This window comes from Panthera leo, chromosome B1, assembly GCF_018350215.1.
Source record: "Panthera leo isolate Ple1 chromosome B1, P.leo_Ple1_pat1.1, whole genome shotgun sequence".
NCBI classification, from domain to species: domain Eukaryota; kingdom Metazoa; phylum Chordata; class Mammalia; order Carnivora; family Felidae; genus Panthera; species Panthera leo.
Genome location: NC_056682.1, coordinates 64,682,945 through 64,700,454, shown reverse-complemented (window position 1 = coordinate 64,700,454; position 17,510 = coordinate 64,682,945). Strand labels below are relative to the sequence as shown.

The following is a 17,510-nucleotide window of genomic DNA, read 5'->3' as shown; positions in this document are numbered from 1 at the left end:
TTTGATAACAACCATTCTAACACATGTGGAATGATATTTTATTGGGGTTTTGATGTCCATTTCCCTGATGATTAGTGACGTTGAGCACCTTTTCAAGTCCCTGTTGGCCATTTGTGTATTTTTGGAAAAACATCCTTTGCCCATTTTTAAATCTGATTGTGGGGTTTTCTTTTTCCTACTGAATTATATGAATTTACTTATTTTTTCTTTTAAAGTTTACTTACTTATTTTGAGAGAGACGGAGAGAGAGTGTGTGTGCACCAGGAAGGGGCAGAGAGAGAGAGAGGGAGAGAGAATCCCAAGCAAGCTCCATGCTGTCAGTGCAGAGCCTGATGATGGGCTCGATCCTGTGAACTGTGAGATCATGACGTGAGGCGAAATCAAGAGTTGGGCCCTTAATGGACTGAGTCACCCAGGTGCCCCTGTATGAGTTTCATATATATTTTGGATATTAACTTCTTATCAGATACAGTTTACAAATATTTTCTCCCATACTGTAGGTTTCCTTTTAATTTTGTTGATCATTTCTGTTTCTGTGCCTTTTAGTTTGATGTAGTCCCTTTTGTTTATTTTTGCTTTTATTGATTGAGCTTTCATGTCAGACACAAAAAATATTGCCAAGTTCACTGTCAAGGAGCTTTCCCCCTGTGTTTCCTTGTAGGAGTTACATGGTTTCAGGCGTTACATTTAAATGTTTAATCCATTTTGGGGCACCTGGATGGCTCAGTCAGTTGAGCATCTGACTTTGATCTCTTGTTTCATGAGTTTTTTGAGCCCCGCATCACGCTTGCTGCTGTCAGCCTGTCAGTGAAGAGCCCGCTTCAGATCCTCTGTCCCCCTCTCTTTGCCCATCCCCCACTTGCACTCTCCCAAAAAATAAATTTAAAAAAATGTAATCTATTTTGAGTTAATATTTTTGAGTAGTGTAATGTAGGGGTTCCATTTCTTTCTTTTGCATGTGAATATACAGTTTTCACAACACCATTTGTTGGAGACTGTCTTTTTGCCCTTGAGTACTCTTGGCCATATATGCATAAGTATATTTCTGTACTCTCAGTTCTGTTCCATTGGTGTATGTGTCTGTTTATATGCCTAAATCTTAAAGAGATTACTTGCTAGTGAAAACTTGCTCCTGAAAATTAGTAAAAGTAACAAAAAATGTTAATGAACCTGTTTCTTTTTGGAACAGTATTACATATGCATGGTTTAAAAAAATCAGACAGCAGTGGGGCTCCAGGGTGACTGAGTCAGTTAAGCATCTGACTCTTAATTTCTGCTCAGGTCGTGATCTAACGGTTTGTGAGTTCAAGCCCCACGTCAGGCTCTGTGCTGACGTGTGGAACCTGCTTGGGAATCTCTCTCCCCCCTTCTCTCAAAGTAAATAAACTTAAAAAAAAATTGTTGTCCTTGAAAAGTGTATTAAGTTTTTATTACTGCTGTGAAAAATTAATACAAATTTAATGGCTTAAAACAATGCAGATTCATTTATTGTTAAATTTCTGGAATCAGAAGTCCAAAAGTGAGTCTTATTTTTCTGCTAAAATCAAGGTGTTGATAGGACTTTCTTCAAGAGGCTGTAGTGAAGAATCTGTTTCCTTGCTTTTTCCAGTTTTTAGAGGTCACCTACATTCCTTGGTTCTTGGCTCCTTCCTTCATCTTCAAAGCCATCAGTGTCACAACTTAACCTGCTTCTCCAAGAAAGGCCACAACCCCTTCTCTTGATAATGATTCTTCCTCCTTCCTAGAAGGGCCCTTGTTTATAGGGAATCAGGGATAAATTCCCTCTCTCAAGATCTTTGATCACATTTTCAAAGTCCCTTTTGTCATATATGGTAAATTATTTGCAAGTCTGTGGATGAGGGCATTAACATCTTTGGGAGGGAGATCATTATTCTTCCTCCTGCAAAAAGTAAGTCTTCTTGCAACTCTGTTATCTAATGCCTCAGTTCACTTGCGGAATGCCTGTTACCATTTTCTTAGATACCCATTCAGACATTTTATATACATGCACCAGCATATGTATATGTCTCTACTCCTCCTCCTTATATGAATACTATATTAGACACAGTCTTACACCCCTTGCTTGTTTTGTCTTACTCAACTTTTGGAGACCTGTGTAAGTACATATAGTTCTCCCTCTTGCTTTTTATAGCTGATAACCCATTGTTTGCTTTTATCTAATTTTCTTAACCAGGTCTCTGATGGACACTTAACCTGTTTCCATTCTTTCTTTTCCTACTACAAACACTGCTGAATTGATTATTCTTGTTTTTGCTACATGTGTAGATATGTACCTCTAGACTAAATTAATAGAAATACAATGTCTTGGTCAAAAGACACGTGCAATTTTTAATAATGATAAGAACTATCAAGTTGCACTCCAGGGGGAGAATACTTACTTATTTATGAGACTGCTTATTTATGAGACCACTAACTCACCCACATCCTCACTAATGCAGTGCTAAGAAATTTAAAACATCCAGTCTTATACGTTAAAAATGCTATTTCATTAAAGTTTTAATTTACATTTCTTTTAAGGTAGACCACATATCCTTTCAAAACTTTAATAACATTTGTATTTATCTTTCTGTGACTTGTTTGTGTTCTTTTTCCTGTTTTTATTTGTGTTGTTGATCTTTTTCTTAATGATTTTGTAAATGTCCATTACCTTGTAGGTTCTCATCAAATACATGTATTTCATCTGAGCTTAGATCTAGGCTGTTTTCTCCTCTTACTCTTTTACTGAGGGAATTTTACTATCTCCAGTGGCTTAAAGTGCCACCTATATCCCCAAGTCATTCCAAATTTATATCTTTAGCCGAGATCTTTTTTTCCTAAGTGCCAGACTTGTATTTATCTCTCCTGTACTCAGCTGTCTCCTGGGCCTCTTGAACTAATTAACAGTGAATTCTTGATGCCCCTTGTCTCCACGTTCCATTCCTATCTTAACGGTAAATGGTAATTCTGACCATGTTGTTGCTTATGTTGCAAACCTGGGAAGGCATACTTAACTCTTCCTTTTCCCTCGCCCTCCATATTCGAGTCCTGTATCATTGTGCCTCAAGATACATTTCTTCAAACCTTGTGTTTTTTTTTTCATACCCTCACTGTCACCATGCTTAGGCTACTCGACTGTCAGCTCTTCTTAATGACCACAACACTACCAGTGGTAGTCTTACTCCTTTACCTCATTCCAAACTATTCTTTATACAAGCAACTTGTGTCAGCTTTAAAAAAAAAAAAAAAAAGGTGTCAAGTTAGTTCTTCAGGGAGGCTTTTCCTGATGTTCAGAAATTAGGTCCACTTTTTATATGGTTTCACTCAGGATCTCCTACTTCCTGACCATTTTTTGGACTTAACTGAAGTATATAGTTATTCATGAGATAGCTAGATTGTAAGCTCCATGAGGGCAAGTTGTGTCTGTTTTTGATCCTGGAACCTTAGTTCCTATCCTAGTACATGGTAATATATGCTCAGGGATTTTTTATTTTTTTATTTATTTATTTTTTTTTTTTCAACTTTTTTTTTTTTTTTTTTTTTTATTTATTTTTGGGACAGAGAGAGACAGAGCATGAACGGGGGAGGGGCAGAGAGAGAGGGAGACACAGAATCGGAAACAGGCTCCAGGCTCTGAGCCATCAGCCCAGAGCCTGACGCGGGGCTCGAACTCACGGACCGCGAGATCGTGACCTGGCTGAAGTCGGACGCTTAACCGACTGCGCCATCCAGGCGCCCCAGGGATTTTTTAAAAAATTAATCTAGTACAAGGTAGAAGTGTAAAGAGTAGTAGCAGGGAATGTGGGAGAAAAGGTTAATTCTGACTAGATGTTTGTGAGTGGTGGTAGGTATGGCTTTAGTCTTATACTTTTTGTTTTAAGTATTTGTATGCCTTTATGTACCCTAAGTGTGTTTGGTGGAATGATCATTTTTCTAGGTTTCTAGTTACACTGAACAGTCTAAATGGCATTTCTGTCTCTAGTTGAGCTTGGATTCTATGATAACATAAAAGAAGTTGAGCTTGATGATAGAATTTTGCATGAAAGAAATTGAAGTCTGTGTTAGAGAATTATTAAGATATTCTTAATGTTAAGGAAAGTATTGTTTGGGGGCTATTAAAAATTATTTTTATATGAGATAATTCACACTTTTAAGGACTATTTTTCATGTTTTTAATTCACAGTAGTTTAATGTACATTGGGTGCTCAGCATATGTTTACTTGGGGCAACATCCTACTTTTCTTTTTTTTCTTTTACTTTCAAAGTATTATTTTCAAACTGATAGGACGCATTTACAGTCTTTAAGAAGCCACTGTTGAGAAGATAAAACACAAATATAAATGATTTTATAAATGTTAAATGACTGGTAAGTGCAGTATGATACTAGGTGCTGCTATGTGGCAAATGCTACCAAAAGAGAAACGTTCTAAGGTCCAAATGATTATTCTTGGGTCGTTTCAAGGAGGAAGTAAACTTGAATTTGAAATGGTCCTTGGGAATTGGGTGGGTTTAGAAAGGATTATGTGCAGAATCACTTAAGTTCCTACTGGAAGCCATAACCAGTTGTCCGTCATTGGGGTCATGTTTATCTGTAAAGCAAGGAAAGTGCACTGAATTTCTTCATGGTAGATTTACTAATCAACAAAGCAGCTTTTCTTAGTTAAGTCTTCTCATTTTCATCTTGTCACTGGTATCGAAGGACTTAGTATATCATATCCTATAATTTATTTTGATATAGGTGTCTAGTTACACTGAGTAATCTAAATGGCATTTTCTGCCTCTAGTTAGCTTGAATTCTATGATGACTTTGATGGTCTTTTAGGAAAAGTTCCTTTTTATATATTTTTCTTTATTTTTTGAAAGAGAGAGTGCACACCTGCGCAAGCGGGTTAGGGGCAGAGGAAGAGAGAGGGAGAGAATCTCAAGTAGGCTCCACACAGGGCTCAGTCTCATGACTGTGAGATCATGACCTGTGCTGAAATCAAGAGTCAGACGCTTAATCGACTGAGCCACCCAGGTGCCCCGTCCTTTTTGTTATTTATGATTTTAACAGGAATATTTGAAGCTTATTGCCCCTGAAATACTTCTTTCTGTTTCTGTGTTTGAATAAACTATGTGTTTTCTTCTGTTACTCAATTATGAATCCAAAGATTAATTTAGAATGAATTTTCTTAAGTAATCACCAAAGATTGTAGGAAGGAGACACTTTTGATAACTAATTTTATGACTGGCATATTTTTGTGGTGCCAGAAACTTCAAAGTAAGCATAGTTAGAGGCTCCTGGGTGGCTCAGTTGGTTAAATGTCTGACTTCAGTCAGATCATGATCTCATGGTTTGTGGGATTGAGCCCGGCATCAGGCTCTCTGCTGTCAGCACAGATTCTGCTTTGGATCCTCTGTCTCCCTTTCTCTCTGCTTCTCTCTCTCAAAAAAACAAACACACACAAAAAAATAAGCATAGTTATTCAAAACAGTGCCTTAGTTATGCTTATGAAAAGAAATACTATTTTGCTGTATCTTTCAAAGTTAAAACATAACTGTTAATCTTCTGTAGCAAATACACCTTAAACTCTTTCCTCCACCCCCAGATTTGTTTTTTTGTTTACATTGTGTACTAGTCTATGAATCATCAGATGCTTTACAAATAAATTTGGAGAACCTCCAAAGGTTAGAGATTAATTACTTTTTAGTTAAGGGATATTTAGTTTGAATAGACTGTTTAATAGATTAACATTTTGTTGATAGGGTTTTATTTCAGTTTTTCCCTGTTGAATATTTCTTTTTTATACTAATATATTGAAAAATACGAAAATCTTTTAAAATTGAACAAGCTATGTTGTACATATTTCTGTGCCTTATACATTCATATCCTGCCTTGAGGCAACCTTTTCATGAATAATAGAAGGAATTGCAAACTACAGGTGAATCAGAGTATAAGTTCAATTTTTGTGTCTTCTTTGTACTAAGTCTTACAGGTTCTTTAACTGGGACTTCTAAAGCTCTGAGGACATATTCATACTCCAAGGATATCAAATCATTTCTTGTTCTAAAGAAAGTTTTTTATTAAATCTTTAAAGGAAGTTTTTTTATAGAATTGGACATATTGCTGAAACAGTGTTAACACACAGCTCTGTAACTTTAGTTAAGTTTTAGCAGCCTCAGAGCAAATCTTTGACATGACAGTTGGTTTCCATCAGAGCAAGCCTGGTGAGAGAGCAAAAGAGAGAATAGGCCAGATGGAAGCCAGAGTCCTTACAAAACCTAATGTCACGATTGATAGATCATCCATTTGCCAAATGTTATTCATTAAGTGAGTCACGAGGTCCACACTCTAGGGGGTGGAGATTACACCTGGGCATGATATCAGGAGGTGGAATTCATTGGGAGACATCCCAGAGGCAACCTACCATGAGTTCTGACATGTTTTTTATTGGTTCGTGTGTGTAAAGCTCATGTACAAAAAATCCTTACCACACCTTTTTTGTACTTCCACCCCCACCCCACATATATATGCAGAGAGTAAGACAAAAGAATGCACGTGCAGGCATACCTTAGAGATACTGCAGGTTCAGTTCCAGACTGTCCGAGTAAAACGGATGTAACAATAAAGCGAGTCAAATGATTTTTTTTGGTTTGCCAGTACATAGAAAAGTTATATTTACACTATACTGTCTATTAAGTGTGTAGTAGCATACGTCTGAGAAAGTATAAATACCTCAATTACAAAAATACTTTATTGCTAAAAAATGCTAACCATCATCTGACCTTTCAGCAAATTTTTTTTTTTTTTTTTTTTTTTTTTTTTTTTCCTGCTAGTGGGGTTTTTGCCTCAATCAGGCTGCTGACTTAACAGGCTAGAACTTGCTGAAGGTTGGGGTGGCTGTGACAATTTCTTAACATAAGACAATAATGAAGTTTGCTACATCAATTGACTCTTCCTTTCATGAACATTTTCTCTGTAGTGTGCAGTGCTGTTTGATAGCGTTTTACCCGCAGTAGAACTTTTTCAGAATTGTAGTCAGTCATCCCATACCCTGCCACTGCTTTATCAACTAAGTTGGTGTAATATTCTGAATCCTTTGCTGCCATATCAACAGTCTTCACAGTGTCTTTACCAAAAGTAGATTCCATCTCTCTTTGTTCGTCTGTAAGGAGCAGCTCCTTACCCGTTCAAGTTTTATTATGAGATTGCAGCAATTCAGTCATATCTTGAGGTTCCGCTTCTAATTCTGTTCTCTTGCTGTTTCCACCACATCTGCACTTGCTTCCACTGAAGTCTTGAACCCCTTGAAGTCGTTCAAGAGGGTTGGAATCAACTTCTTCCAAATTCCTATTCATGTTATATTTTGACCTCTTCCCCATGAATCATGAATGTTCTTCATGGTATCTAGAATGGTGAATCCTTTTCTGAAGGCTTTCAGTATTTTGCCCAGATTCATCAGAGGAATCACTATGGCAGTTATAGCCTTATAAAATGTATTTCTTAAATAATTAGACTTGAATGTCAAAATCACTCCATGATTCATGAGCCATAGAATGGATGCTGTGTTAGCAGGCATGAAAACAACAATCTCATTGTCTCCATCAGAGCTCATGGGCAACCAGGTGTGTTGTCAATGAGCAGCCATTTTTAAATTAATCTTTTTTTCTTAGGAATAGGTCTCAACCTTGGGCTTAAAATATTCAGTAAACCATGTCATAAACAGACGTGCTATCAACCAAACTTCATGGTTCCATTTATAAAGCATAGGCAGAGTAGAGGGCCCATGATTCTTAAGGGCCCTAGGATTTTGGAAATGGTAACTGAGCATTGACTTCAGCTTTAAAGTTACCAGCTGCATTAACTCCTAACAAGAGAGGCAGTCTGTCTTTTGAAGCTTTGAGGCCAGGCATTGACTTCTTTCTAGCTGTGAAAGTCCTAGATGGCATCTTCCAGTAGAGGGCTGCTTTGTGTACATTAAAAGTCTACACAAATTTTGTTTAGCGTAGCCACCTTCATTAATTATCTTACCTAGATCTTCTGGATAACTGCTGCAGGTTCTACATCACTTGCTGCTTTACTTCACACTTTAATGTTATGGAGATAGCTTCTTTCCTTAAACCTCATGAACCAACCTTTGCCAATTTAAACTTTTCGTCCCCAGCTTCCTCACCTCTCTCGGCCTTCGTAGAATTGAAGAGAGGTGGGACTTTCTCCGGATTTGGCTTTGGCTCTGGCTCAAGGAAATGTGGCTGGTTTGATCTCTCCAGACCACTGAAAACTTTGTTTCTCAGCATTAAGGCTGTTTTGCTTTATTATCATTTGTGTGCTCACTGGAGTAGCACTTTTAACTTCCTTCAAAAACTTTTCCTTTGCATTCACAACTTGGCTAACTGGCACAAGAGGCCTAGGTTTTTGGCCTGTCTCAGCTTTGGACACGCCTTCTCCACCAAGCTTAATTGTTTCTAGCTTTCGATTTAAAGTGGGAGATGTATGACTTTTCCTTTCACGTGAACACTTAGCAGCCATTGTGGGGTTAGTCATTGGCCTAATTTCTATATGGTTGTGTCTCAGGAAATAGACCTGAAGAGAAGGAGAAAGATAGGGGAATGGTTAGTGAGTGAGAACAGTCAGAACACACACAATTCATGTTTGCTGTTTTATATAGGCATATTCATGGTGCCCCAAAACAATTACAAGAGTAACTTTAAAGATTACTGATCACAGATCACCATAACAAATATGATGCTAAAGTTTGAAATATTGCAAGAATTACCGAAATTGTGACATAGAGACATGAAGTGAGCAAATGCTGATAGAAAAATGTCAATAATAGACTTGCTTAATTCATGCAAGTTTGCCACAAACCTTCAGTTTGTAAACAAATCAAAACCCTCACAATATCTGTGAAGCACAATAAAATGAAACATGTTTGTACTGTTTTATGATGGTTTCACCTTATTCTCCTATACCTGTAACAACCTTCCCATGCCATTCTGGGTTTCACAGTTGGAGCTGTCTTCGCTACTTAGGTTTATCAAGAAGTGAGCAGTAAATATTTGTTTTGTATTTCAGTATTTGTTGAAGGAGAGAATACATGTGTGAATGAGGAATTGGTGGTCATTTTAATTAATTCTGCAAAAAGTTTTACAAGTGAAAACTTTGAGTTGTAATTTATGAAAGAACAGAGAGGAAAAGATTTTGCAGGCAGAGGTAACAAGTGCAGCTTCCAAAAGTTAGGAAACAACAAGGTGTATTCTGGGAATGGGGGAGAAGTTCAGTAAGAATGGGGTGAAGGATGTTTTGAAGAATGAGAAATAATGCTGGAGAATTAGGGTGGGGGTAGATTGTTTTCCACATTAAGGACTTGGGACCTAACTGTGAGTTTGTTAGCAGGGGGAGGGACTTTACTAGATTAATGTTGTAGAAAAATAAGCTGTATGACTTCCATGAAAAAAGAACTAGCAGTGAGAATCTGAAGGCCACCCTAATCATGAAAGATCACGAGGCTGATTTAAGGCAATGACAATAGTTCTGAAGAGAAGATTCTAGGAACACTTGACCTTTTCCAGGCTTCGGTATATTAGAGACTGTCAACTGTCCCCAAATAGGCTCTTTTTCTATTGTAATCATGTTTTTGCTTGTTTGTTTGTTTGTTTGTTTTGTTTTTTTTTTCCTTCCTGAGAATAACAACTATATTTACTACTCACCTTTATATAACCCACCAATTAAATTTTGGTCAATGGGGTATAAACAGAAGGCTGCAGCTTCCGAGATCTTGCTCTTAAAGGAAAGGGATATGCCTTTTGATTTTCTTTTCTACTTTTCACTGTCTGGAATTTAGACTTGGTATTAAGTCATCTTGAACTGTGTGGATATATAGGGGCCTAAGGATAGTAGATAACAAAATGGAAGGAGCCTGGATCTCTGAGGACTTTGTGGAGTGGAGTCTCCAGTTCCTACTTTTTACATGAGAGAACCAAACTTTGTTGGGTTACGTACACCATTATTATTTTGGGCTTCTGTCGTTATAGGAAGCCAACTCCAAAATGGTAACAGGTGTGATAAGATGGAGAATTATGTGGGAATAAAGAATTACTGACATGTCTAGTTCAGTGGACTGAATGAATTGTGACCTAGTTAAACTGGCATAAGGTTTGAATGGGAAAGTAATTTGTTCTTTTTGATGCGCTGGTTTTGAGATGGCTTCTATTATTTCCTCTCTTCTTCTTTTTCTATGAATCCAACTTTGATTTTGCTTGATTCAGTGCCCACTTTGTTCCATGAACAACTTCTACAGTCAGCCTCCCATGAACATCTTATGTTCCTTCTACCTCCTTAATTTTCTTAACTGTAACACACGTGTTTAACTGTTTCTCCTCACTATCTGGATTTTCTTACATACTTTGAAGATGGAACAGTTGAGGAGCTGGGTTTATTGACACTTTCAGCACCTTTTTTTATAGTCTTTCTGGCTTACAATACTTCTGTTATATTACTTTCAAAAAAATTTTTTTTGGACAGAAATCACTTATATATCTGACTATGTATGTAATATGTTTTCCTACATTGTAGCCTAAAGCCCTAAAGGGAAAACTTGTAGGACGGGAAAAAAAGGTCATCCATCCATATAGTAGAAAAGCAGCTCAAATTACAAGAGAAGCCCACAAACAAGAAAAAAAGGAAAAGTAAGTATCTTTTTATCATTTATATTATGCATTGGTGTAAAGCTCATTTATACTTTTATCTTTCATCAATATTCCCTTGTTCTTTCTTTAATAAATGTTAAGTATGTTCTATGCACTGAAAAAACAGATTTGTTGTTCTTTTCTTACTGAGACTGGGCTTATTTTTCTTGAGAATACTCCTTGGATTCTTGCAAGCCTTTGTTTAATTTTCATACTTCCGAAAAAGTTGATTTCAACAAGTTTTGTTAGTATTCTCTGCTTTTATGGAAAAGTAGATTTTCATAGGTCCGTATGCCATTTTGGAAGTTGGTTTGTATTCTTGATGTGAACAATTCATAGGAAAATTTTCTTCTTAGGAATACAGAATGCATATGTAATGCCCTTTCTTTTCCATTTCCTTTCCCTTAGTCTCCCTTCTCTCGTCAGCAGCCTACATTTTATAATTTGCCAATTCGCCCCTACCCTCCATCTTTGGCCTGTAAGCGTCCCCAGGAACTGCTGTAGAAACAAATAAATCATTTAAAATGAAGTTACAAACACAAAAGTCATCATTTTGGCTATTTTTAAATGGCCTTACCATTTTAATAAATGGTAGATACATTTCCATACTCGCTGATAGAAGCCAGCATGTTCATTGTTATGTATCAATTCCTTACCCAAGACCTAAAGGCATATTTAGTAAAGGTTAACTCTTCCACAGTGATTTGGCTAGAAGTTTTCTGGAAGAGAATAGACAAGTGCTGTGATAGCATAATCAAATTTTTCTTTTTCTTTTCATAAAGGTTATTATGATGATAGCAGTATTGCTTTAAAACAGTACTTTTCAAACTTAAAGTATTTATATGTCACTTTCATGAATTTTGCAATGTCTTTTGACATAATTACCACTTTTGTGATTTTGCAGTCCTTTTACCATCTTCTAGTATTTCACAAACTTAGGTGAACATGAGATACCCCTGTAGGGCATATTAAAATGGTTTGTTCCCACCCCTGGAATTTTACATCAGAAGGTCTGGGGCAGTGCCAGGATTTTACATTTCTAACAAGCTTCCAGGTAATGTTGATGCTATTGCTGCTGGTTCAGGACCACACTGAGAACCACTGACCTATAGTATTATTAACTTAATATTCTTTTGGAACCTTTTTTCCTTACTTTTTTTTTTTCTTCAAGGAGACATTTGATCTGTATTAAAACCAAGTAGATACTGTTGCCTTCCCTGTATGGTCTGAGCCTGAGGCATGCTTGCTTTATCCTCGGTGGAAAGATTTGGCAAAGGTTGTAAGACTTGTAAAATAAACTAATATTGAACTAAGTTTTCTTTTTTTTTTTTTTAGTTTTCTTTGTAATGTAATTAGGATCAAAAGACAATGAGGAAAAAAAGTAACTTGCTTAAAGATGATTTAATTCTGTGTCCATAAGAAACTTAAAAATTAGCTTATGTAGTACCGATGGTATACATGCAATATTTTAGCAAATACTGCTTTAGAATTTGGCTAAGTTCTTCAGTTCACTGAAGTGAGCTTAGTGAGCCTAGAATCTTTCTATGTTTTCAGTTGTATTCAGGATTTTATGCATTGATTTACAGAATCAACATAAAAGAATTATAGAAGGCTAAAACTGAACAACATGCTACTTGCTATATAACTTATTCTATCCAAGGAGGTTCCATTATTGACCAAAGCTCCGTTTTTATAGCACAGAGTTGAAAGGTAATACTTAATTTTTTCTGCTTGGACAGCGTTCTAAACAGGTTTTTCTCATTTATTTTAAAGAAGTCACCATTGTAACCATTAATGGCTCCAGAAGCAAACAAATATACAGTTTTATTAGTGTCTAATGTATTTTATGAAACAAGCTTACTCCTGTCATAGATGTCCGTTTTTTTTCGAGTAGCAGCATCATTGACCATGAGTTCTATTTAATTTAAATGGCATGATCACAAATATTATCCGAAAATAATGCTGATCTACCTGCACTAGAGTAGTACTTCCAGCAAGACAGAAAGGCTGAGTTGTATATTTTGGAGAGATGGTTGGTGAAAGATACTCAGACTCTTGGGACAAACTGTATGCAAGATGATAGAAAAGGTACCAGTAAGACTTAACTTGAAGTGCAGGTGCCCATGGCTTCTGAGTAATGAATAACAGTTATCAAATACTGCTTTAAATACCTATTGCTGCATGAGAAATTATATGCCATTTTAGCAGCTTAAAACAGTTTCTCGGTCAAGAATTCCAGTGTCACTTAACTGAATGCTTCTGACTCAGTCTCTCACAAGGCTACAGTCAAAATGTTGACTGGGGCTACATTCATCCCAGAGCTTCATAGGGAGACGTTTTGCTTCCAAGCTTACTCCCGTGGCTGTTGACAGATCTCAAGTCATGCATGGCTGCCTATTGGCCGGAAGCATCAGTTCCTTGCCACATGAGCCTCTCCACGGGCTACTCACAGCATGGTAGCTTGGTTCCAACAGAGAAAAGGCTCTGAGATAGAACAAGAGAGGGTGGCCAGGATGGAAGACAGTCAGAGTGACATCCATTGTGCTATTTTATTTGTTAGAAGTCACTGGGTCTAGCCATCCACACTGAAGGACGTGAATATCAAGACACAAGAATCAGTGGGGACCATTTTAGATACTATCACCTTTTGTTAACTATCTGCCTACTAAGATATTTGGTTTTCTGAGGAACAAAGGCAGCTACAGTTCCAGTCTCTGTACTTTTATACAGAACTGAGGATTCTTTGTACTGCTTCCTAAGGTTTCTTTTTAGAGAGAATGACAAGTGAGGGGAAGATCAGGGAGGATATCTATTATGTTGCATTGCCTTTGACTAGTGGTAGAAGGATAGAAAACCAGACCAAGTTGATCACCTTGACTTTTATTGATAGACTCTGATTACTTAAAGATACTATAGGAGTGAATAGCAACAGCTGAGAGCTCAAACATGTTCTTCAGTATTTGAATGCTCTGATTTAAGACTGTTTGCAATATTGCTTCTGTTCGTATTAAAAGAAACTAGTATGGTTTGAAGACTAGACTAGTACATTGCAAATGATGAACAATTACGGACAGCAAATGGCTATTCCGTGTCATGATTTTAGCTTTATTTTATGATTCTGAGCTTAGCGATATTTTGTTGGTGTATACTGTCATGTCTTTTCCTGCAGAGTAACCAGCAAAGAACTCTACATACCAAAACAAAATGACTTAGTATGGAAAATTAACAGAGAAACTAAGCCTAATAAGTAAAAATCTAGGAAACAACTACTTTTGAGAATTAGTCTCAAATCTCTCCACTTTTCTGTATCCCAACCGATACCACTCTAGTTCAGGCTTCCATTTAGTTCGTTCAGAATTATTGCAACCTGACTTCTTTTTAAAACAAATTTTTTTAATGTTTATTTATTTCTGAGAGAGAGACAGAACATGAGTGGCGGAGGGGCAGAGAGCGAGGTAGACACAGAATCTGAAGCAGGCTTCAGTCTCTCAGCTGTCAGCACAGAGCCTGATGCGGGGCTCAAACTTCCAAACCCTGAGATCATGACCTGAGCCAAAGTTGGTCACTCAACCAACTGAGCCACCCAGGCGCTCAGCAACCTGACTTCTAACTAGATTCTTTCCTCTAGGCTTATTTGAAAGGAATGAATTTTTCTCTTTCTTGTTATGAAGTATTATTTTTATTTTTTTATTTACAATTTTTTTAATGTTTATTTTTGAGAGAAAGAGAGAGACAGAGATCGAGTGTGAGTGGGGGAGGGGCAGAGAGAGGGAGACACAGAATCTGAAGCAGGAGGCTCCAGGCCCTAAGCTGTCAGCACAGAGCCCGATGTGGGGTTTGAACTCATGAACTGCAAGATCATGACCTGAGCCAAAGTTGGGATGCTTAACTGACTGGTCAACTAGGTGCCCCTGAAGTATTCTTTATTTTTTAAAATCAACTTTGAAGTATAAATCACATTCAGTAAAATAGCCATATCTTCATTGTACAGATTTGAGTTTTTGACAGTACATTGGTGTAATCACCATGATTAGTGTATATGCATTTTCATTCTTCCAGAGGATTCCCTTGTGTATTGCTCAGCCCATCCTCACCCTGTACCCTAGACTCGGGGAACCATTGATTTGCTCTTTATTTTGATGGGTGAGATTTGTCTTTCCTATTGTTTCATATAAATGAAATGATTATAATTTTTTGTGCCAGCTTCTTTGTAATGTTTATGAAATTTTCCCATGTAATTTCATATATTGTCTTTCTTTTTTATTACTGAGTAGTATTCCATTGTTTGGAAATGCAGTTTGTTTATTCATTCACCTTTTGGTGTTCATTTGGATTATTTACAGTACTGGGCTATTATCAGGTTCTGCAAAGTACGGGTCCAGCGATCTGTTTTTATTAAAAAGTTTTATTGGAAAACAGCCGTGCCCATTCCTTTTGTATTATTTGTGGCTGCTTTCAGGCTAAAATGGCAGAAATAAGTAGTTGTGACAGAGACTGACCACATGGCCCACAGAGCCTAACCTGTTATTCTCTGGCCATTTAAGAAAAAATTTGCCAGCCTCTGATATTATAAATAAAGCTGCCATGAACATTCATGTACAGTGTTTGTTTGGGCATTTGTTTTCATTTTTCTTTCAGTTCCTAGAACTGGAATTTCTGGGTCATGTGGTGAATGTATGTTAAAGTATATAAGAAATTAAGTTTATATGAAATAAGTTATGAGAACTGCTGGTCATATTATAGGTATCACGTTTAAGTGTGTACAAAATTGCTTTTTCCAAAGTGATAGTATTTTATATTTTCACCACCAGTGTGTAAGAGTTACATTCTCTCCATATCCTCTTACACATGTTGTATTATCAGTTTTTTAAAAATATTTTAACCATTCTGGTAGTTGTATAATAGTATCCCAGTATGATTTAATTTTGTACATATTGATGACTAGATGATATTAAGTATCTTTTTATGTGATTGTTGGTCATTTGTCTTTGATTTGATTAAAAATCTGTTAAAATCTTTGGCCCTCTTTGGTATTGGTTTGTCTTATTAGTGTTTGTAATTAGTGTTTGTATATTCTAAATACAAGTCCTTTGTTAGTATTTTGTATTATGTATATTTTAATCCGTTCTGTGCCTAAAGTTTTTTTTAATGTTTATTTATTTATTTTGAGAGAGAGAGAGAATACGTGAGTGGGGAGGGTTAGAGAGAGAGCTGGAGCTGGGAAGGGGCAGAGAGAGAGAGAGAGAGAGAGAGCGCCTGTGTGCGCATGCACACGAGTGAGGGAGAGAGAATCCCAAGCAGGCTCCACACTGTTAGCACAGAGCCTGGCATGGGGATTCAAACTCAGGTACTGTGAGATCATGACCTGAGCTGCAATCAAGAATTAGATGCTCAACCTACTGAGCCACCCAGGTGCCCTTGTACTTAAATTTTTTTTTTTTTTTTTTTTGAAAAAAGGCTTCATTTTATTTCTCCAATTTTCTCATTGTTTAATGTGGGAGGAGAAATCTGGTCTGCTTTGTTAGGGCAGGGACAGTAGTTTTTTGTTCATTGCTATATCTCTGGTGGGTAGCACAAAATGTGGCAAAAACTAGCTATCCAAAGGTCTCATCTGAATGAATTAGTATTTAGAATACCAACAATCGTGGGATTACGTATTACCCATACTGTTTTCTGAGAATAGATGAGTTCTTTGTTATAGTTCTTTGCAAATTATGAAAAGTAAACATTCTGTTTTATTCTTGTTGAAGTTTAAAAGGTGACAGTAAGGCATTTTAGCCTTGGTGCCTGCATTCCATCTTCTAGAAGGTATTCATTATTACTCTTTTGTGCACAAGTATTATCCACCTGAACATTCGTAATCCAATCAAGCCTTTTTTTTGTGTGTTTTCAAAGGTGATTTGCTCTATAGGTGTCCTTTGGTCGTTAGTCATTGAAGAGCTAAAGAAAAGTTTCTAGTAACATTGTGTTCCAGCGATTTAAAAGAAAAGCATGATGTTCAGTGTTTTCGCACTATCAGAATTAATTTCATATGTATAAAAGAATGATCCTTGAATTAAGGTTCTGTGGGCAGTTTTTTGTTTGTTTTTGACAGATTTTTAAAACTTGCTTTGGAAATTTTCTAACACATTATGCACCTTTTTTTCCCCAAGATTGAAGAATGAAAAGGCATTGCGTCTCAACCTTATTGGTAAGTAGATTTACTTATTTGACACTCTGGCTAGAGGATAGTGAAATTCTGCTATATGCCTATTTTTTTGATTCTTCTAGGCAAATACTATTTTTATCTAAATGAATTTTTTTTACCAGATTTAATTAAAACCCAACAAAGTAAAATCAATCATTAGCTCTTAGAAAGCGTTAATAATGTCTACTCAGTTTTTTCAGAAACTATTTAGTTTATGTTTACCTACCTATATCTATCTATCTCTGAAGTTTAATTCTACTCCCTAATGATTAGAATTAGGAAGGATTATGGCCTAAGTATTTTGGAAACAGCAGCTTATATTTAATGATGTGGATACGTGCATCCTCAGTCTGTATCTCAGTGTCATAATCTTTTTTTTTTTTGTCATATTTATTGTTAGTAAATTTTTACTTATTAGCCCGACTTAAAAATAGTGACCCTTAGGCTTTATTTGAACACTCCTCTCCAATGCTTTCTCAGTTAATAGAATAGTATTTCTAAGTAGGTCATCCATATCTGGGGTAGGGTCATTTCTTGATCTGTAATTTTGGGAAATCTAACTGAATATGACCCTGATCGTCAGATTTACTCATAAGGATGAGGTGTGTTAGCTCGTTGATAATGTTGGTCACTCTTTGCACAGTGTCTAGCAGCTCTT

General features: G+C 36.6%; 1 protein-coding gene across 1 annotated transcript in view; it reads left to right on the top strand.

Annotated features, from left to right (window-relative positions):
- The window catches only part of TMA16 (translation machinery associated 16 homolog), a 28,848-nt gene that overhangs the window by 3,774 nt on the left and 7,564 nt on the right, over nucleotides 1–17,510 (top strand). The window contains exons 2-3 of the mRNA XM_042935142.1: nucleotides 10,553–10,665; nucleotides 16,818–16,855. Coding sequence (XP_042791076.1) covers nucleotides 10,553–10,665; nucleotides 16,818–16,855 — 151 coding nt within the window. The remainder of the gene's footprint in view (nucleotides 1–10,552; nucleotides 10,666–16,817; nucleotides 16,856–17,510) is intronic.